Genomic DNA, 22731 nt, shown 5'->3' with positions numbered 1-22731 from the left:
CGCGGTGCTGCCCAACGAATAAAAGCTACGCTCCTTTAAATTGCAGTCCGGCTGGACGGGTGCCTGGCTATCCGGTCTCTGATTACAGGGTACTGACGATTCGACCAAGGCAGGTCCATGAAGGCGATTGGCAAACTGGTAGGCCCCACCAGCTCAAGGGAAGAAGGCTCTTGCAGATGAAGATCTTCTCTCATCGTGTGGAGAAAAGTGGTGAGACGCTGCAACAGGGCTTCACTGGTGGTTCAGTTGTTGCAGATGTCTTAGGCTTCTCTCCTCTTCGGCGGCTTCGTTCCCGTGGCGGCGACTTGCTCTTCCAGTCCTCAGGACCCTGCTTTTATGCAAAAAGATCCCCATTCATACAGCCTAGCTGTCACTCACACAGTGGAGTGGTCATCTTGGCGGGAGACCCTCCAGCCTATCGGGGCAGAATGCGACATGTGTTGCTGGGTCCGCCAAAAGGACGAACAAAGGATCCCCGACCTTGGTTAGGAGTTTAGAGAAAGACACAAGAAAAAATGTATATAAATGTTCTGGCAAATAAAACCTACCGGAGTAAAGTTAATATAAAAATAAACCGGCCGTATGTTAGAGGCTGTCAGTAAATGTGGTAGCTTCGAACAATGGGAAAATCACATAGGGAAATATTTGCGGTCGAATATTTTCCACCAGCCTGAAACTTTTGAGAGAGGGACTGTACGGTACCCTCTCGAAAAATGAACGTAAGGGAAAAACTATGAACCCTTGCCAGTACTTCCATAGTAAGATGGGTTGTACTGATTTTGTTCATGAAGATTGACTAGTAAATTCAATGGGGACTTTACATGCCCTGGGAGACAGTAGTCAGTCCCAGGGTATTGAGGCTATGTTTGGGGGTCGCTACGACACCCCTGTGTCACTGCATGGAGGGTGCTGTGTAACACATGTGGATAAAGATGGTTCCTATGGGGGTGAGATAAACCCCATAGACATTAAACACAAAAAATAGCCTAGAACACACACAGCAAATATGCCTAAGAGTGGGAAAAAGAGTCACACTCTTAGCAGAAGAAGAAAACAAACCCTTCAAATCCAGCAAAGCTGCTGGGGGACTCTATAGGTAAGGGAAATTAGCCATAGAATGAGTATTCTCCCTAACAATACTGCTCCTGGAATAAGTGTTCCACTATTCTGAAAAGTATGTTGTCCAGTTGATTTGCTATTTGATTTCTATTGCTGAGCACCACTTAACTGTAAGTAATCCAAAAGTAACTGTGGTTTTGACTTCCCTAGAACTCCTGTTGGGTGTTCTGAATAAGGTTATGCGCTCTGGTCTGTGCACCTTCAAGCATGGTGGTGTGTTTTTATAATTGCTGTTATATATAATGTGAGTACTTATTTCCCCCAAGATTATGTGGGCCTACTTGTATTTAAATCATTTATTTTTACAATACATTTTTGTATACCATATGTATATTACAATTTCTTTGTACTGATTCTACAGCACACTCTCCCTCCTAAGATGAGCCTGGCTACCCTGTCTATGCTACAATGTACTCTGGTGGTACAGACTTAGACGATGAGTGGAGTCTTGTACTGTCTCCATTGAATGGTTTTACTTGGCCCTTCGTTAGACTTCAGAAAAACTGTCATAACACTTATGGACTACCAAAACAAAACTGCTAAGGAAAACTGATCATCTTTGTTTTCAAAGCAATTGGCAGAGACGGAGATCATGTCTCTAAAAACACAATCTCAAGGGACCACTTTACTCTGACCAATTTGACATGTACTTGCCTTTATGGTCAGATGCTGAACACTGCAATGTCATCCAAATATGCCATGCAGAAGTCCTCCATTCCATTCAGAACTTGATTCACCATCCTTTGGCATGTAGAAGGTGCATTTTTTAATCTCAAAGGCATAACCTTAAACTGGTAGAGGCCTCCAGGGGTCGAAAATGCAGTTTTCTCCTTGGCATGGTCTGTCAGAGCTACTTGCCAATAGCCTGAGGTTAGGTCAAATGTGCTGAGGTACTTGGCTGAACCAGGTCTGTCCACCAGCTCATCTGTCCTAGCTAAAGCATGGGCATTAGTCGTGGTGACTGCATTTTGGGCTCTATAGTCCACACAGTAGCTCAACTCCTTGGAATCTGCCTTTGGTACTAGCACAACTCGACTAGACCAAGGACTTGTAGATGGCTCTATTACCCCGAGATCAAGCATCTTGTTGACCTCTTCCTTTATGTGGATTCTTACATGGTCTGACATTCTGTAACCTCTGCTTTTAACAGGTAAACTGTCACCAGTGAGAATGTCATGCTTGCCCTAAGGGGTCAAGCCTGGTGATAGCAGAGAGGCAAACTGATTTAACAGAGATTTGCACTCCTCCTTAGAAGAGAGATTAACTCTTATTTTACCATCTAAAGGTTGTCCCCTGAGGACAGGTAGAGGTTCACTCTCTTCCTCCTGAGCAGAGGCTAGAAGCAACGCTCCCAGCTCTGGTTTAGAGACATAGGCTTTTAGACGGTTGGTGTGAAAAACCCTGGGAGCCTCCTTAGGATTTTGCCGAAGTCCACCAAATAATTTGACCTCTCCAAGTTTTCCCACAACATTGAAGGGTCCAATCAATTTGTCCTGTAGGGCCCTCTGCCTTGTAGGTACCATTACTAGAACTAGTTGGTCTTGAGTAAACTTAACCATGTTGGCCTTCAGGTCATGCCAGTGCTTCTCCAGAGCCTGACCTGCTTTCAAGTTATAAGCTTCTGTCATCGTGTGTCATTCTTCTTCGGAGACTTAACACATAATCAGTGACTCTCGATGGCTTGGGGGAAGGAGTACTCTCCAACCCCTCCTTAATTAGGGCCAAGGGACCTCTAACTGGATGACCACAGAGGAGCTCAAAGGGTCTAAATCCAACTCCCTCCTGAGGGACTTCTCTATAAGCAAAGAGAAGGCATGGCAGTAGAAGATTCCACTTTCTTCTAAGGGGTTCCTCTAAAGCACCTATCATGCTCTTCATAGTACGGTTAAACCTCTCTACCAATCCATTTGTATGGCCTGCATGTAGTGGGATATAAAGTTTGATCCCCTGTAAGAGATGGCACAACCAGGAAGTACAGCAAAGTGCTGTTTGCTGGGAGGTTACTCTGTTGGAGCTGTCTCTTGACTTCGCCGTGTTGCTGAGGACGCTGTGTTGCTGAGAAGGACTTTTGTTCAACGTTGCATCTGGAGGACGTCTTTGATCAGGGCACTCTTTGCCTGACTCGGAGTGGAGATCGAGGGTGTTAACATTGTAAGAAGCCCCTCCCCTTCATCTCCGTGACGTGGTCTACGCCCCCATAAGACCTGGGGCACTAGCTCTCCCGTGCACGCACCGGGTAGTACAGCGAAGTGCTGTTTGCTGGGAGGTTACTCTGTTGGCGCCGTCTCTTGACTTCGCCGTGTTGCTGAGGATGCTGTGTTGCTGAGAAGGACTTTTGTTCAACGTTACGTCTGGAGGACGTCTTTGATAAGGGCACTCTTTGCCTGACTCGGAAGTGGAGACCAAGGTGACTTTTGTATGAACATGTGTGTGCGCGAGTACCAGTTAGTCTCTAGTGTCGCTTGCCATTCAGTGGACGGTGCGCTCCCCGCACGTTGTGCTAATATTGTGCTAATGATGAAAAAGTTTGAGACAAAACTAAAACATCAAAAAAAAATATATATATTGTGCTAATGTTGCAGACGTAGAAATGCTGTGCTGAGAACAGTCACGTTCACGTTAATGCGTTTTGTAGTTTCTATCCTGTGAAGGACTACTGCTACTGTTTTCAAGGCTGCCTTATCAGTGTTGTACCTTTGTGCACATTAGTCCCTTACTGATGTGTATTTGTTTTCTCTTAGGGTGTTAACATTGTAAGCATCCCCTACCCTTCATCTCCGTGACATGGTCTATGCCCCCATAAGACCCGGGGCACTAGCGCACTTGCGCGTGCACCGGGAAGTACAGGAAAGTGCTGTTTGCTGTTCGCGACGCCGGGCGCTTAGTCCCAATGCCCTAGTTATTCGGGCTTGTAAACTCGAAAATATAGCGGGAAATCGGAGTCTTGTTCTTTGGGGGTAACGCCTGATTGTGTGCCTGCTCGATATCTCCAACACCACCTAAGGAGACTGTGGGCTCTACACCTTTGATCCTTGGGGGTGTGGCGCCTTGGGTAAGCAGCAGGCCTGGGCTCTGGCATTCTCATGATGAAAAGGCACTTCCAAATGTTGTGTTTTGTATGAGGCACGTTTCTATCGGGCACTAAATATCTTCTCTCTCACACACCCTACTAGATGGTTTTGTTGTTGTTATCCGACTCCTGCCTGCCCCAGCTAATAGTTGGATAAAAACCGTTGTCGTTGACATCAAGCACTCCTCGGCTAGGCAGCAGCTTTCTATAGTGGAAGTGTGTGTCGGATGTAGATTATGAGCCGGGTTTTGAGAAGTAACTCCAAGCTTGACGAAATTCCTAAAATCCCAAGGAAACCACTGATGTTTAAATTGCAAAGTGACAAGCACACGCATTCCACCACCCCTTACAAAGCCTCCGTTTTGTCGCCGCCCTTGTCTGCCATGGAGGGGGTAGTCTTTAACCCTGTAGACGTGATGGAGGTCCCGATAAGGACTCTGTCTTGTGCATGGAGCCTCTGAGCACAAGCTTTCCCCCAGCTGTGCAGCCTCCCACTTTCTCAGTACAAGATGCTAACCAAAATGGGGAAGTGGAGGCACGCGCACGTACATGATAGTAATTGTACGCCGATGTTTGACTATGAAGGTCTCCCTCATATTTCTGATACCTCGATGCTAGCCCCGACAATGACTGAATTGGGAAAAAGGGTGCGACTTTCCATGGGTCCCTCCTCTCCTTCCTCAAGGTCCTTTCCGTGAACAAGTCCACTTTCACCTATCTCAAGAACTATGCCTCAACAAGTTTAGTATTCACGATAAGGACCAGACTTCATGGACGAAGGTAGTAGTAGGCCCTCTTCTCACAATCACAGCTATGTGGGGGGGCTTTGGACTCAGCAGGGAATTTGCTGTCTAGTGATATTATGTGGAACTTGGGAAATTACGAGGCTGCCCCCCCTCCACTAAATGAGGAGGCTCGTCTCGCCTCACCCCTAAAAGATTTATCTGCTTCCACAGGGCCAAACAATCCCTCTAACTTCCCGGTCATAACACGAATACTCAACCTCTTGGACAAGGGCCATGAGCTTACTCATTGCTCAATGAGGGAAATGCAAGGCTCCTTAGCCTTTATGAAAGAAAAGATGGCCAAACTGGAAGGGTTTATCCTTGCGGAGGAACATTCCAAAGCTTACTACTTCACACAATTTGAAAAAATGTTGGCTAATGCAGTAGTACCAACACCACCTCTTTCCACTTCGCCCATAGTTCGATCACAAGGGGTGCAGGCAGATAAAACACATTGGAACTCAATCCCGCCGCAAAGATCTTACTCCCAAGTGCTGGCAGGGGCTTCCTCGGTTGGGTCCCAACAGCCCGGCGTCGAGGCTGTTGACCTATTAGACGTAGTGAAGCTTCAACACGACCGGATTCTTCAGATGGAACACACACTGTACAATCTGGTCGCGAAGTCCCACCCCATGGAAGTCTCTCACCACTCTGGTGAAGCTCCCGTCCCGGACAACAGTGTTGAGCCCACCCTTGATAGCCCCTCGGCTCTGACAGATATCATTGATAGCCAGAGCATTCTCAAGCTGGGCGGTCTCCCAGTATCAGGTGAGACAGTAGCAATACAAGATGAACAGGAAGGAAATTACTTCCCTTCTCGGAATGCGAAGAAGTCATTCCTGAGAGCCCAGAAACGTTTGAACATCGCCAAGGCTTCCAAGAAAAAAACTGGGAAAAAAAGGCCCCAATGTTTTGGACTATCAGTCTGTTTTAGCCAGTACTGTTGACTTGTGCTCTCTAAATAGCCAGGACGATCAGGCTTTAGATCTTCACGACTTCAGCGAGGAGTGCAAGAAACATCTTCAGATTAAAGCCATAAAGGGTCGCAATGTGCAGGTTTCTTCTCCAGTGCGGATTTTACCTGTTAAGTCTCAACCGCAACTCCATTGCTTCTTCCCCACGATTGAAAGCAAGAAAGTCGCTCCGCGGTTAGCGGGTGATTCCAAGCTTGCAAACAATTCACATTTGGCGTCTGAGCGGACGACTGTGATCCCACACGTGGCAGAACAGCCGGCTGGATCGGCGGCCCTAGATCGGGCCATAGAGGAGTGGCAGGAGGAGGTGGACATTGTACCTCCTTGTGAGGAGGTGCAGGGTCCCTTGCTCTTGCCACCACCCGTGCCAGGATCACCCAGACTCAGCACTGGAGATGCACCAGGGTGAGCCATGCTTAGCACCTTTGTCCCTTTTGAAAATTCCTAAGGACATGAAGGTCATACTGGGCTGGACTTGCAATCCTGTCATAAACGGTGTTGCTAGGATCAACAGGTCTTTTTTGATGAATCTTTTCTTCCAGATTCCATCACTAAGAAACCTATCGTCAAAGGACCTAGATTGGGTAAAGTTTGCCTCGCACAACAACTACAGGGTTCTCACCAGAGTTCAATCCCAGATTATAACGAAGTTGATTCTTGAATTCACCGACGATTTTGAACTGTTGGGCCTCACTCCTTGCCTTTTTACGGATATGGAGTGTGCATGGGCTTTCTTGGACTTTGTCATGCCAGCACCAGTTGCGAGAATAGAGGGTCCAGCAGTGGCGCCCTTTGAGTCACACGCGAAACAATTGACAGTACAACTCGCATCGCTCACGCAAGCACTGAGTGGCTTGTCATGGCTCGAGCCTTTGATTAAGGTGGCAGCATCTATGAAAGCCCCTCCGACGGAATTATAACACCCGGGGATTGCAATTGTTTCTTGGAACTGCTGTGATGTCTCTAATCTCAAGTTATGGCACCACCAGGCAGACCCCAACCATAGGGCTGACATTTTATTAGTACAAGAAACCATGGCAATAGATACCTTTTGTGTTAGATGGGTACACCTGCCTAACTGCACCTGCACGTCGCTCTTGTTTGGGACGCCCGTCCGTCGGCATTGCCATACTTAGTAACACTCTTAAGGTGGCCACACGTACTCTGGAAAGATCGGTCTCTTACATTCTGGTTCAGCTAACCTTTGCCGGCATCAGAACTTCGAACTTCTCCTTTATTTTTGATGTCGATATATTGGAATCAGAGTCAAGTCTCTTTGGACTCGACGCTGGAAGAGCTTAATCAAATCTTGGCCTATGTGGCTCTTTACAGCCCAAACCATGAAATTATAATCAGAGGCGATTAAACTCCTACCTTGAAATAGAAGGCATTAATCGACCTGCCAACCAAGCCTCCTCTTATGTTCGCCAAGCTCAGGCCAGAGGGGAGCGATGGACCTCTTTCTTTGAAGCATGGGGCATCTATCCCATTCAATTTTCCTCTGAGTCATCTACAACTTCCTGGCACCGTTGCATCTCGTCATCCCTCATTGACTATGTGCTTGCTTCAACCACATCGGATGTTGACCACTCATCTACACTTGAGGTATACGACAATCTGGAATCTTTGGCCTTGCTTGAATGTGACCGACATACCTTGTCGGTCAGATGGAACCCAACAATTTGTCGAAAAATGGCGTTCCGTGTAAATCGTGACCTTCTTGTAGCTTGGCACCATGGCATAGGGAGAGGGTCATCGACTTAAACCTGAAGATGATTTGCATGCACCTGGTGTGCCTTTCTAAAGAAGGCAGCGCAAACAAGTCTCTAAATCCTGTTTGTCTACATCGGACAGAGGTGGCGAATTTAAAAAGACAAAAAAACATCGAATTGCGGTCCCTAAGAGGGTCGCGGTTGAGTGTGGCAAATCTACAAAGGGAAAAAAACTTTATTACCGCCTGTTTCAAGCGTAAAATGAAGCTTTTGCGATTCGCTGAGTACAATCTTGCAAACCAACACATGGTCGAACTGCTATGTAAAAGAAACACAAGGGACCAATGGGCTCTTCTAAGAAACCCTTTGAGCAAGGTCGACAATCGTATGATGGCATCAATTTCGGGTATGGAATGGAAGTCTTTCTTCCTCACGAAATTTCATTTGCCAGAAATACACAAAAGGACAGAGTCTACGGCTCTGCACTTGGAATTTCCGTCGGTCTGCCCCTGGGTAATCAAAGACATCATATGGGCAATTGCAGCCCTGAAGTTTTCAAAGGCTGCGGATCCTGACGGGTTTCCGCTCTGCGTCTATAAGGACGACCCACACTTTCGGGCCAGTTATTTGCTTCCCTGGTACCATTCTATCTACCAATCTGGGAAAATTCCTCCCTCCTGGCTCTCGGCGATTATAATACAAATCCACAAGAAGGGAGCTCTAACCGAGACGGAAAACTTCAGGCCGATCGCCTTAATTGACATCTCAGCGAAGATCTTTGCACGGCTGATTCTGTGTGAATTGGAATCCTATGTTAACGCTGCCAAGATCCTTTCCAAAATGCAGCTCGGCTTTCGTAGAGCTGTGGGCACGCAGCTAAACGCAGCAATTTTTTCCCACCTACTGTGAACAGCACATGTTTCCACTAATGAGACGATCTATATGGCATCCTTAGACCTATCAGCGGCATTTGATAGTGTATTGAGAAATAGACTCTGGCAGAAGATGCTGTTTTATGGCATCCCCCACGAGTTGGTTGCGATAATAGCAGCGCTCCATCAGAACACCTCCTATAGGGTGCGTATCAACTCGGTGGGATTGCTGTCTGACAGCATCCCGACAAGAATTGGCGTTCAGCAAGGCTGCAACCTCGCCGCGATACTATTTAATCTGTATCTCGCTGACATAGAGCAGATATGGGAGGGAACAAATACCTTTGCGGTAAGCTTAGGCAAGTTACGTCTCCACTGGTTGACATTTGCCGACGATATCATTCTATTTGACAAGGTCCCATTTGGGTTACAAAACAAACTAAACATCTTTCACGAATACTGTATCCTGAACAATCTATCAACTCAGCTAAATCACATATCATATAATTTTTTCACCTAAAAAGAAAAACGTGCCATTTAAGTATGTTGTAAATTTACACCAAATTATGAGGAAGGAAGAAATTACGTGTTTGGGGTACTCCATGTCAAATGGCATGTCTGTCAGCAAGTGGCGCCTTGTGTTGACGTCCTAACTAAACCAACTAACTGCTCAAATGAGGATCATTTTTGCGAGGTACTGTAGATTCTCGTTACTCCCGCTTTTGCATTACTACTCAATGAAAGTAGAGCCCATTCTACTATATGCCCTGGATATTTGCCTAGTGAATTTGGGCCTGTTAATTCCCTCCAAGGTAAGATTTGGAAAAGGGTACTTGGCCTTCCGGGCTACCTGCCTAATCCAATTCTCATTCACGAATTGGGACTCTATTCCCTGGCAGATAAACATAATTGGCGGTTGTTAAATTCCTTCAACAAAATGATCGTTCCGCCAGCCAACTCTTTGTATGAAGACCTTGGGCTATTGCTTATTACGGAACATCCCGTCTCAATCTGTGAATTTAATTGAGCATGTTGTCAATCTTAAAATCTATGAACATGACGCAACCAGACCTTATTAATTGTCCAAGCAAGGTTAAAGTTCGCTTCTTTGCGAATGCATGGGCAAGTAATGCAGACTTAATTTCGGGCTAGTCATAGTTTCGCTCCTATGCGAAATTTCGTTAGGCTGTCTTGCCCCGTCTACCCTACCTCTTGTGTTTTCCCGACCTTGATGCAAGAAGGATATACATGAGGTTTCGGTTGGATCTTGTACATACCGGTGCTCGCATTGGTAATTGGTCAGGATACAGGGAATTAGGGCTATGGGATTGTTGTCGGTTTTGCTCTGAGTGGAGAACGTGAATCCTTGGAACATCTGTTCATGTATTGCCCAAAATTCGACCTTGATAGGTCTTGCTGCTTGGGACCCTTTTTGGTCTCGTATTCGTTCAATGAGCGTCAGTTGGTTTGGTTACGCTGTATGTGGGGTCAGTCAAATGCTATTATACTTGCAACAGTGAGACTTGTCAACAAGATTGAGGAAGTTCTACTGCCTTTAAACAAATCCATGTATACGAGGACAGTCATCACACATGCATTTGTCGATTCACAGAATGTTAGTTCAGGAACTACGCCACAAATAGTAGCATAAGAGAGATTGTTGGTGCATCTCAAATTCTGTTATATTGGCGCTACATTGGTGGTCTCTTTTCTGCTTTTTTTTTAGGCTTGGATAGAGCCACATGTTATTGCATTGAATTTGCACTGTTTTTTAAGATTTACGCTTTGTAAAATCAGGATATTTTCATATTGTAACCAACTTGGCAAATGCAACTAAGAATTATGTAATGTATAAAGTGACATCAATTTGTAAAGCTGCAAACTAATGTTTTGTTACCAAAAACAAACAAAAACAAACAAATAAAAAAAAAAAGAAAAATGACTTCCATAGGAAAACCTACCCTGGTAAAAATACCACGTAGGGCCTTAGCAACAGCCTGAGCTGTAACAGTCCTCATAGGTATAGCTTTCAGGATACCTAGTAGCATGGTCTACCACAACCAATATAAAAATCTGTTGCCTGAACAGGTGGGAGGGTAGGAATCAACCATGTTCCGCGACCAGCGACTGGGCTTTCTGTAAATAAGGGCGCTAACCCCAAATCCTCAGGCGATGCGTCTTGCAAGAGTGCGTACCTTGCCAGTAAAGACTCGGCACTGCCTAGCGCGACGGCGAGCGATCCCTCGACGGAGAAGCTGATCGCCGAAAGCCTTGCCAGAGACGGACGGCGGGTGACACGTTGAAAACCGCTCACAAGGCCAAAGAAATGCTGAGGACGCCGGAGGGTAGGCTGGGACAGCTCCCACCATCGACAGAAGACCCTAGCCAGCGAGAAGGTTTCTCAGAAGGCGAAGGGACACTATCTTCGACGCTATGGGACAGAACTAAGCAACTACAGGGAGAGGAAACTCCCTTTTCACTCCCAGACCGCTCTGGCCTACCTTACTGGACTGTAGAGAGGTTCCAGTCATGTATGGACAAGCTAGACAGGTTCATGGCCATCCCAGAAAATAGGACACCCAAGAGGCCAAGGGAGGTACTCCAAGAGGGGCCAAGGGCTGAATACCTGAAGCTCTTTAACCCCCTACAGGAAGACATGAACTCTTACGACCTCACTGGAGAGGACTCTCACTTCCAGGAAGAAGATGAGTTTGTGAATAATGAAGACCAACAAGAGGAAGAAGGTTTTCATGATGACACTAACATAGGTGAGGGGGGCTACGAGGAGGACCCAGGTGAAGGTGGCTCACAGCCCTGGCAGTCGCCATCAGGGTCTACAGACCCCGACATTATAGACATTTCTTCTCCTCCGACCACACCAGTCAGGAACCCATCTCCAGTAGACGATCAGCCCACCTTCAATGCGCTACTAAGGAAGGCAGCAGCACATTTTGAAGTTGAAACTGGGGAGGTCACCCCAGATACTGATTTCGATGAAAGGATTATTAAAGAAAAACCTCCCACTAGTCAAACTATTCCTATCCTCGCCTAGGTTAAGAGACGACTCACCCCATCGATGTCACCTCCGCGCTGGTAAGAGGGGTCAATCCAAGAATCGAGAAATTGTCACCCTCAGTCAGACCCATTATATATCGGGGGTCACTCAGTCCCGGACTCCTTAGTGGTGACTAACGCAAGGAAGAGGGCTGGGGTTCCACTGTCAACCAGCGAGGCACCCCCCGATAAAGAAGGGAAAAAGCTTTATGCCTTGGGCAAAAGAATTTCCGCCTCGGCAGCGTTTTCAATTAGGATTGCCAATAATAATACATTGTTGGCAAGCAATGCTGATGCTCAATGGTGAAAGCTTAAGCAGGACATCGAAGAAGCCCCTGTACCTCTAAGAACTCGCTTATTGGCTACAGTTACAGAAGGAGCTCTGGTCAACCAGAGCATCATTAAGAACACTTGATGCGGCAGAAACTGCTGGCTGTTCTTTGGTGCAGGGAATTCTGCTGAAGCGTCACGTCTGGCTTCGCAATTCCGGTTTCAAGGCAAAAACTCAGGCGTCACTCATTAATAAGCCAATAGAAGAGTCCAATCTCTTTGGAAGGGCAGTGGACGACGCACTGGAAAATGCGAAGAAAGAATTCGACACCATAAAAACCTTAGACCAAATCTCAAAGCCTCCAAACAGGCGGGGATTTGGGAACAAGCGCATTTTTCGTGGCCAACAGCAGCAGCAGCAACAGCATTACACTGCGGGCAACTGGCCCTCTAATCAGGGTACCAGTAACCAGTATAACCAAAGAGGACAACGCTGTGGCAAAGGCAGAGGCCGGGGCTCCAGCCCCAGAGGCACCCCAGCGAATAACACCAAATGACCCGAAGGTTCGGGTCCCCTCCCATGCGTCTCCGGTTGGGGGCCGGATAACATCGTTCCTATCAGCATGGGAGGGAATAACATCAGACCGGTGGGTATTGCCAACCGTAGCCCACGGGTACTGTATAGAGTTCAATCGGTCCCCCACCTACAGACCTCCAAGGGGACGACGCCTGTCACCAGAACACCTCGTCATCCTCCTGCAAGAAGTAGAACAGCAGCTACAGAAAGGAGCAATAGAGGTCATGCCCCTACCTCAGGTAATGGAAGGTATTTATTCAGTGTACTTCCTTGTACCCTTGCGCCCTGTACTAGATCTGCGCCCAGCGAACAAATTTGTAAAACCACAAAAATTTTGTATGGTAACATTACAGGAGGTAATTCCCCTGCTATCTCAGGGGGACTACATGACAACACTAGACATGAAAGATGCATACTTTCATATTTTGATGTTGCCAGCGCACAGAAAATACCTCAGGTTCATGATAGAGGGCAAACACTACCAGCTCAGAGTGCTACCCTTCGGCATAGCGTCTGCACCGAGGGTATTCACGAAGGTACTGGCAGTGGCAGCGGTCCACCTGCGCAGGTTGTCCATACCGGTATACCCTTACCTCGACGATTGGCTCATAACAGGGGAGTCCTACGAGACATGCTTCTCAAACACCCAGAAGACAGTAGAGCTTTCGTTCAAACTGGGCTTCTCTATCAACGAGAAGAAGTCCAGCTTAGACCCCAGCCAAATCAAACAATTCCTAGGGGCTCTAATTCGAACAAAGGACGGCCTCGTCTTCCCCTCCAACGAGAGGGTCCAAAATATGCTGTTTCAGATCCCTCAATAAGTAGCCGGTCGAGAGGTGACGGTACGCAAAGCAATGCGCTTGCTAGGAATGATGGCGTCATGTATTTATTTGGTACCTCACGCGCGCCTGCGCATGCGCCCAATGCAAGAGTGGCTCAACAGCCAGTGGTGTCAGGCCAGCGGACAATGGGACGATCTAGTGGTGTTCTCGCAGGCTTGGTTCTCTCGCTACGGTGGTGGTCGAAGGAAAACCTGGTAATAGGGAAACCATTCGCCACCCCCGGAGTGGAAGCAACTCTAACCACAGACGCATCCCTCACAGGATGGGGGGCTCACCTTTACCATCAGACTGCTCACGGAGTTTGGACTCCGAGCGTAGCTTCCAAGCACATAAACTTATTAGAGCTACTTGCGGTGTTCAAGGCACTAAAAGCCTTCCAGACACACCTACAAGGGAAAACAGTGATGGTCCTCACTGACCGCACCACAGCCATGTACTACCTCAACAAGCAAGGGGGCACTCACTCTCCAGGACTGTCCAAGCTGTCCCAGAACATCTGGAAGTGGGCTCTCAGACACCTGTTCCTATTGTCACAACATGTACCAGGGGAACTCAATCTGCTAGCAGACTAACTCAGCAGAGACTTCCCTCTGCCCTCAGAGTACGAATGGCGGTTACACAAAGACATCGTCTTCGACGTCTTCACACAATGGGGCTTCCCAGAAATAGACCTGTTCGCAACTCTGGAGAAACTCACAATGCCTAGATTACGCCTCCAAGGGGAAAGGTCTCTGGATACCATGGTCAGGGAAACGTTATGCTTCCGCCCCCCGACTCCTCTGCTGAACAAGATAGTGCACAAGATGCACCAGGAACCAGTCACCATGATACTGATAGCCCCGATGTGGGCCCGCCAACCATGGTTTGCGCACCTGATGGAGATGTCCCTGTCCCCATCGGTGAAACTGCCCTGCCCGTACAACTTGCTGTCACAGGATAAGGGCAAGACACTACACCCATGCCCACAGAACATGAACTTCTCAGCCTGGCTCCTGAGGTCTTAGAATTTGGCCATTTACAACTCCCACAGAGATGCATGGACATTCTCAGAGAAGCAAGAAAACCCAACACTCGCCACTGCTATTCTAGCAAGTGGAAGAGATTTGTCATCTGGTGTAGAGGTAAGAGCATCAACCCAGTCCACTGCTCTCCCACACAAATTTTCCTTTACCTGACCCATTTACTGGACTCAGGTCTAGTGTTCAATTCTATTAAAGTCCATCTAGCGGCACTTTCTGCATACACCACCTCTCAACTTAAGGTGCCATGATGGAAAGTCCCAGTTATCAAAGCCTTCATGGAGGGGGTAAAGAGAATACACCCTTCGATAGCAAACCCAGCTCCCGGCTGGGACCTTAAAGTGGTACTTAACAGGCTCATAGGCTCACCCTTTGCACCCATGCACAAGGCAACTCTTAAGGACCTCACCCTTAATACTGCTTTCCTAATAGCTATCACCTCCATTAGGAGAGTAAGTGAACTACAGGCTCTTTCTATTCTAGACCCCTTTGTAACAGTTCACAAAGATAAGGTGGTTTTCTACGCACACACCCAAGGTTTGCACCGAAATACATATCGAAATTCCATGTCAACCAGTCAATAGAACTACCAACGTTCTTTCAAAACCCTTCCAATTTGGGAGAAAAGAGCCTACATACACTCGATGTGCGCAGAGCTGTCATGTTTTATATGGAAAGAACTAGGCCACTGAGAAAGACTAATCAGTTATTTGTCTCGGTGGCAGCAGGAAGAGAAGGAGATGCAGTCTCAAAGTCCACTATATCTAGATGGATTGTTCAATGCATCACTCTGTTACACTCTTGCTAAGAGAGAACTACCCTTCTAGCCAAGAGCACACTCCTCGAGGCACTGGGGCATCCATAGCATTCATTGCAAACGTTCCCCTTGAGTCCATTTGCAAAGCGGCAACCTGGAGTTCTGTACACAACTTTACAAAACACTACTGTCTAGATGCTCACTCCAGATCTGATTTCCAGGTGGGACAAGCAGTATTAAGACCTCTTTTCTCTACTGTTCCTTCTCACAACCCACCTCCAACTCCGGGTACTGCTTGCTAGTCTATGCACAGCATGTGATTCTAGGCCGATTAACAAACAGAAGACAATGCATTACTTACCGTAAAAGCATTTCTGATGGTTGTAGCTGCTTAAATTCACATGCGCCCACCCTTCCTCCCCGCTCGAATGGAAGGAACATAGACATCTTTCTACATCTCTCTTTTCTGTACTCACTCACGTATAGAAGGCTCCCTCAGGGCAGAAAAAATACAGAGGGACCTCGACACGTGAGTGGTTGTGGGTACATTGCACGTCACTATAGGGATAGTGTTACAGACACGCCTTGTCGACGTCCCCTTTTCGATTACGAAAAACAAAATGCAATACTCCGCAGTGACCACTGGATGTCGGACTATGCACAGCATGTGAATCTAAGCAGATACAACCATCAGAAATGCTTTTACGGTAAGTAATGCATTGTCTTAATGTTGGATGGCAACTTGGACTTCTTGCCATAAAAGAATCCTGGCTACACAATGCTGTGGGACCCTCGCTTATGCTGGCCATCCCAGATGGCTACACCATAGCTAGACAAGATAGAAATGGAACCTAAGGTCTAGAGCGAGCCTTGCACTGAGACTAGTTCCTCCACAAATTATGCAATCATGTGAAGCCCTCAATGCTAAAATCCCTCTAATCGATTCTCAATCACTTACTATCCACCTAATTTACAGACCACCTGGTCCACTTGGGACATTTGAGGAATACATCCACAGCTTACTATCTAACAACCTCAAAACGACCACCCAACTACTACTACTAGATGACTTTTACCTAGGATTGAACGACCTAGCGGATAAGCATGCCCTCAAAGTGGCTAACATCACCAAAAATTAACAAACCTACCCACAATAAAGGGAGAACCCTAGACTGGGTAGCTGATTATAATTGTACTGCCACTATAACTTCCATCACGCCGCAACTGTGGACAGACCATTCCCTTGTATCCTTCACGTTATTAACCATCAGACCACCCCCGATGGCCCCCCCCCCCCCAACAGCTCCACCCTGCCCTACTAGAAATAAAAAGAATATCACAACAGACAAAGTGATCCCAGCCATTCTCCCAGCCTTAAATTCTCTGCCTGACAACTTAGACCCTGGTACACTGGTCCACGAATATAACACAATTATGCTTACCACATTGGACAAAATTGCGCCATTGAAACTTAGACCGGGTAAACCCAAAGCCCACCTAAATAAGTGGTTCACTCCCCAGTTAAGGGACCTACGCCTCCTAAAAAGGAAATGTGAAACCACTTGGAGATTATGCCCTTCTAATGATAATAAATCCAAGCTAACCACAATTTCCTCACAATACAAAAAGGAAATTTGCCTGGCAAAACAAAACTCCTATGACAAACGTATTGCCAATGCCAATTCTAGTATGAAGGAATTATTCATCATACTAAAAGAACTAGAGTTCCCAATTCCTACACCGGACACCTGCATCAGAAATAAGACGTGGTTCTCAGATATTCAACAGGCACTCTTTAATAAAATAACCTTAAAAAAAAAAACTTTGAATTTACCACCTCAATCAAATAACCTCCATCCGTCTAGCGAAATATCTATTGATCAGGTTGCTAGATTCTACTTCACTAAAAGCTCTATACTAGAGGTAGAGAAAGTCATCCTATCTCTGAAGCCTTCCAATTGCAAAGGCGACCTTGGCACAGCCCAGATCATAAAAGATGCTGCTAGAGATCTTGCACATTTTATATCTAAACTGGTCAATGCTTCTTTCTCCTCTGGAACGATTCCCTCCAACCTAAACGATCATGGGTACTGCCACTCTTAAAGAAGCAAACCTTAGACCCGCTTATTCCTACTAAATTACCCAACCATCACGATGGTACCATTCCTACTCAAAATACTTGACAAGGTCGCAATTATCCAGATTAAAAAATATCTGGAATTGCACAAGCTCCTGGGAGCTAGATAATCTGGCTTCCGCCCATTACATGGGACGGAAACTATCCTTATCGATCTAAAGACACAGGTGGATGAGCTGAGAGATAAAGGCAAAACAGCCCTCCGACTACTAGAGATCTCAGCTGCATTCAATCTAGTGGATCATCAGATCCTATGTAGTCACTTGGACTCAACAGCTCACTTTTCCACAGAGGCCATCAGATGTATAGAATCATTCCTGAGTGATAGAACCATGAGGGTCTTCTCCCCATCGGCAGCGGCGGACCCTGTCCTTAGGTGCAGTGTACCCCAGTGCTCCTGTGTCTCCCCTACTTTATACAATGTATTCACCAAACTCTTGTTCGATGTTCTGGACCTTCTGGGCATCACCTGCACTAATTATGCTGATGATACTCAGATGCTCCTCCCACTTTCTGGGGATTATGGCAAGGACTCAGCGTTGGTGAATAGTGTATCTCATTCAGGCAAGGATGGCCACTCACGATCTATGCCTGAATGAAAAGACAGAGTTGATAATCCTGGGTACGCACCCTAACCTTAATAAACTAGGCCATGAATACTCATTCACTATAGATGGTAACATCATTAGGGTAGCCAAGGAGGTAAAAACCCTTGGCTTTTACCTTGACTCTACCTTGTCCTTTGATAAACAAGTGAAATCTCTGGCCTCCTCCACAGCCTACACTTGTAAGCTTATTAGGGGAGGTATGATCCTGGCCAGAGCATTATACTCTTCAGGCTAGATTACTGTAATGCTCTATACAGTGGCACTAACAAAGCTATTATCCAGAGGCTACAAACACTTCAAAATAACGCCTTAAGAGCTGCACTAGGCGTGAACAAAAGAGAACACCTCTCTACCATCAAACCCCAATATAAGTGGCTCTCTACCCACTACAAAATTCTCCTAAAAATGGTATCACTGACGCATAAAGCACTAAACAATGCTGCCCCTAGTCACCTCATAAACAGACTAAATAGAAGAACGCCCATCAGACCTATGAGAGCTGGCAACGCTGATCGCCTTGTGGTACCGAGATTCAGACTTACCAAGATTGGTGGTAATAGTTTTCCTGTGAAGGTTTCCAAACTTTGGAATGCCTTGCCACATGACCTCGGAGCAAATCAACCTTACTCGCACTTCAGAAACAAATATATCAATTTGCTTAACTTGACTGAGTACTAATTTGTACCGCTTTATTAGGCACCTAGGCTGTAACATTATAATACCTGCCTGTGTCCATGTATCTGAATCTGTTTATAACTTGTATATTTGTATATATTTCATCACTGTAATCTTACTGGCAGCTAATTTGTTGACGCATCACATTATTTGTAACTTTGTAAGCTTTGCATCTTCTTATTGCTGTGCCCTGTTACCCCTGGGTCTGTTGCGCATTAGAAATAAAATAAACAAAACGTCAAGCCGGATTCTCTGGTGGTTACCACTACAAGAAACGGAGCTGGTGTACCAATCTCCACCTTAGAGGCACCTCCCAACAAGGAGTGCAAAAGACTATACACGCTAGGTAAGCAGATCACTACTTCGGCTGCGGACCTAACACGAATAGCAGAAAATACTACCTTGTTTGCCAGCTACAGCAGCACTCAGTGGGATGACGTAAAACATCTTAATTCGATACCTGAACCTGCTTGTTCACACCTTCTCAAGGTTGCCACCGACTGTACACCAGTGTCTTAAAACATCCTGAAAAGCGTTCTAGATTCTACAGACACTTTATAAAGAGTCATTGCGGAGGAAATACTCCTAAAAAGACACTCTTGGCTTAGGGGCTCTGGTTTTAAGCCAGAAACACAGGCGGTCCTGATCAACATGCCGTTAGGATTGATTTTCTATTCTCGAGCCTGGTAGACTTATGTATAGAAGCCAACCTATATTGACAGAGACAACTCTGGGAGCTGTAGCCAAACCAGTTCAAGGTAGCAGTGTCGAGTTATCTAGGCTAAGTCTCAAGAGGTGGTGAGCTTGTGAAGCTTCCACAATGGGTACACACCACACAATGGTAGTCACAAATTACACTTGGACAATATGTATACAATGTTTTATTTCTGGCCAAACCCTATGAAAAATGATTACTGACAGGTAGAACTATCACAAAACACTAATAGAATACATATACAAGGTGACTAGAGTAGGGCATAATGCAGATCAAACCCCTTTAAAGGAAAGTGGAGATTAGTTTATGCACTACAGGTCCTCAAAGTTCTTCCCTAAGTTGTCTGGGACCATATGCCCAAAAGTTCAGGAAAAGTTCCAACACGATTTGTTACACTGGAAAAAATTGAGTTAGGGTCTCTGGTGTCCAGTGAACGATTCCATGGGTTAGAGGGCAAGTTATTCTAACTAACAAAAGCATCCCCAACTTTCGGAAGTCTTGTGCGAGCAAGCAATTGCAAAGCCGAAGTATTGTAAAAGTTAGCAAAACTTTTAAAGGGAGTTTAGCGGCATGTTAACACTGTAACTCACCCCTCGTACTCCGATTCTTCACAGGACCAGGCAGGTCGATGGAAAATGGTCCGAAGTCGCTTTTCCTGCCTTCAGCCTCAGTCCTTGATTCTCATGGGTTGCATGTTCGAGCAGATCTCCGGTTTGTGTCCTTGGCTGGTTCAAGGACTCTGCGTGGCTGCATTGAGAAAAACACTATGCAGGGCCCCTCTCAGGACTCCGGCAAGGTGTTTTGGACAGTGGTCACCTCAGCACAGTGACGCAAAGGGTACTCACTTGTCGTGGTCTGACTTTCCCTCCTATCTTGGGTCCCCTTGACACTAGGATTCCGAAATATCGCTGATGTAAGTCTTGTAGGACAAGCTGAGGATCCCCCAAGTTCCAGGCCTCAACACGGAATGGCGGATTCGGCAGCAGAGTAGCTACAACTCGGAGCTGGCCAGCCACAGGGCGGCCCGAGGAACTTCTGAAGGCTCTTCTTCACAGGGTACAGAGCAGATGTCAGGAATGGTTGTTCCACTCCACGAGTTGCAACTCCCTCGAAGGACTGCTAAAGATAGACAGGGCTCTTCCAGGACAGCAGCAGAAGTTGGTAGCCAGGCCTCCTCCTGACGGGTCTCCGGTTTCTTCGCAGGTCCCGCAGCTAGATAAGTCTAGTCTCCTTTTAGGTTTCTTCAGGATCTCTGAAGAGTTGGTGAAAGGGTCCCCTTATCCCAAAAGTTAGGTAAGAGCAGCTGCCCTCACTAGCCAATGACAAATGTAGCCCACACACACCCTTCCAGTGGTTCAATCAGGACCACTGGCGGGACCCCTCATGCATATGACTGACACACTGAAACCAGTTTGTGGATTGGGACCAGACAGTCCCAGCCCACACCCTGCCAGCAAACATACACAGCCTTCCAGTAGCCAGCCAAAGGCTTCTGCTTTCCCGGGCACTGGAAGTCATAATAAGTTTTTTCCTGGCCTCACAGGCTAGAAAGAAGGCTAAAGAACAAGATGTCCAAAGGGAAATCAAAAAACCATGTGGCACAGCCATGTTTGGACACTAGCCACAGTTAGTAGCCAAACGCAGAAAGCTAAAAGTGGGGAAAAGTCACTGTTCTCACCAGCTTACCTTTTTATCACACCTAGAGTAACCAAAAATCCTCTGAGTATTAGTTTAGCACAAAACCGAAAGTGTACCCCATTGTACTGCAGTATAAGCTGGATTGTACAATAAAAGGTTACCACAAGTGATACAAAACAAATATCTAAGGGAAACAGTGTGTCCCGGTACTGACCGCCCGGAGGAAGTGTCAGTTTCCCCATAACATATGAGCAAATGCCAGTGTAGTGCAGGTTAAGGCTTCACTGCACAGCAAAAAGAGCAGGTCAGTATCAAAAATAAAAGCTAAAAGTTTGGCGGTTCCATGAAGATGGAGGGAAAGGTGCAGTAAAGAGAAATCTTTGGTAAAAGTTCCTTTTAAATCTTTATACAGCATGTCAACTTATTAAATTCACACAGGGAATAAATACTTAAAATATTCATGTAGTCCAATAACTAAGTTCAAATCCAACTTTCCCTCCCTGTGATTTTAAAGAGATGATGGCTACAAGGCGCATTAAGTACCAATATTACCATTGTGGGTTTTTTTTTTTTTTTTTTTAATATTTGGAGAAAGCTATGCCGCTGTGGCATTGGTTTTCGCAGAGACTATATTTCAGAATGTAAGACCCACATGCCCAGAGCACACACTTTTGCATAAAATAAGATGCATTTCCATACCTGGCCGCTGGATGACAAGTTATTGAAAAACAAGTGAATCCAAAACAAATATTAAATTTGTCACTGTTCGACTGTAGGTAAGCATTATTTTCCAGCTAGCTCATGGAGAGGTGGCTGGGGGTTGGCATTGCAGAGCAGGATATACGTTGTCTTGCATAGCATTATGAGGGTCTCCATAGAGTTTGAAGTTGCTGAGAGTCAGGATCTAGTCCTTTTCAAAGCTTTGTGACATTACAAAGCAGAAATATAAATCGCTGTTGCAGGTCAGAGTCTTGGTATATTAGCAAAGTGAGGAATTTCCAGAACTGGTACAACAGTGTACCCTGTAGGCCAGGATGAGGTGGTTTTGGAGAGCTGTGATAGTGCTCAGTACTGTTCAAGTAGGTGCATATTGCATGCCTGGGTTACATGAATTAACCGAGTTTTGTCCCCGTCACACCCATATAATTCACTTTGTTCCATTTCCAGGCCCTTTCACAACGCAAGAGATGGCGGAGTGGTTCCAAGCTGGATATTTTGCCATGACACTCCATGTGAAGAGAGGCTGTGACGAGGGCTTCCAGCCCCTGGGCGAAGTTATCAAAATGTGGGGAAGAGTGCCTTTTGCTCCTGGGCCATCACCTCCACCGCTGCTGGTGAGTGTGAACTTTCTCTTGTTCTTTAACATGTTGCATAATTCTACTACCACGTTTTGTGGTGCGATTGTGTCACTAGAACTTGATAATTCAGGTGTTCTTTTTTATTTATTTTTTTTGCTCCTTCCCTTGGCCTCCAATTAATTAGATCTTTGGCAGATACATGAATTAAGCACAGTCCTCTTAAGATTATTTCACTTTCATTTTAGATACATAAGTAGCTGGAGTGGATCTACTGTGCTTTTTCATGCTCTTGTTTGGTGGTGCTGTAATTTAGAAAGCCATTATTTGGCCCACTTTGAGTCTTCACTTTTTTTGCTTGACATTTTTGATGGCTTCAGTATTTTCTTCCCAGCTGCTTCACAATTTATTTTCCCAGCTAGTCCCATCCAGAACCCAGTATGAACGTGCCTCTTATGTGCATGTGGTCCTTGGAGAATCGTTATGGCCCTCAAACACAGGGCTACCGCCAAGGTGCATCTAGTCTCCCTAGGTAAGTAACCTTATCCATACAATTCCACTGGCTCTGGTTGGTGGCAGAGTGCTTTAAAACAGTAGCTGCACAAATTGTAG

The 22731-nt window shown here is 46.1% G+C and overlaps 1 protein-coding gene across 4 annotated transcripts in view; it reads left to right on the top strand.

Moving 5' to 3' along the window:
- GIGYF1 (GRB10 interacting GYF protein 1) overlaps nucleotides 1-22731 on the top strand; it is a 1784248-nt gene that overhangs the window by 959494 nt on the left and 802023 nt on the right. For all 4 annotated transcript variants that reach the window (XM_069645982.1, XM_069645992.1, XM_069646001.1 and 1 more), the window contains one exon: nucleotides 21992-22158. In XM_069645982.1, the coding sequence (XP_069502083.1) occupies nucleotides 21992-22158 (167 nt within the window). The remainder of the gene's footprint in view (nucleotides 1-21991; nucleotides 22159-22731) is intronic.

This window comes from Ambystoma mexicanum, chromosome 1p (genome assembly GCF_040938575.1).
Source record: "Ambystoma mexicanum isolate Mex_15411 chromosome 1p, UKY_AmexF1_1, whole genome shotgun sequence".
NCBI classification, from domain to species: domain Eukaryota; kingdom Metazoa; phylum Chordata; class Amphibia; order Caudata; family Ambystomatidae; genus Ambystoma; species Ambystoma mexicanum.
This window is presented reverse-complemented; position numbering and strand designations above follow the sequence as displayed.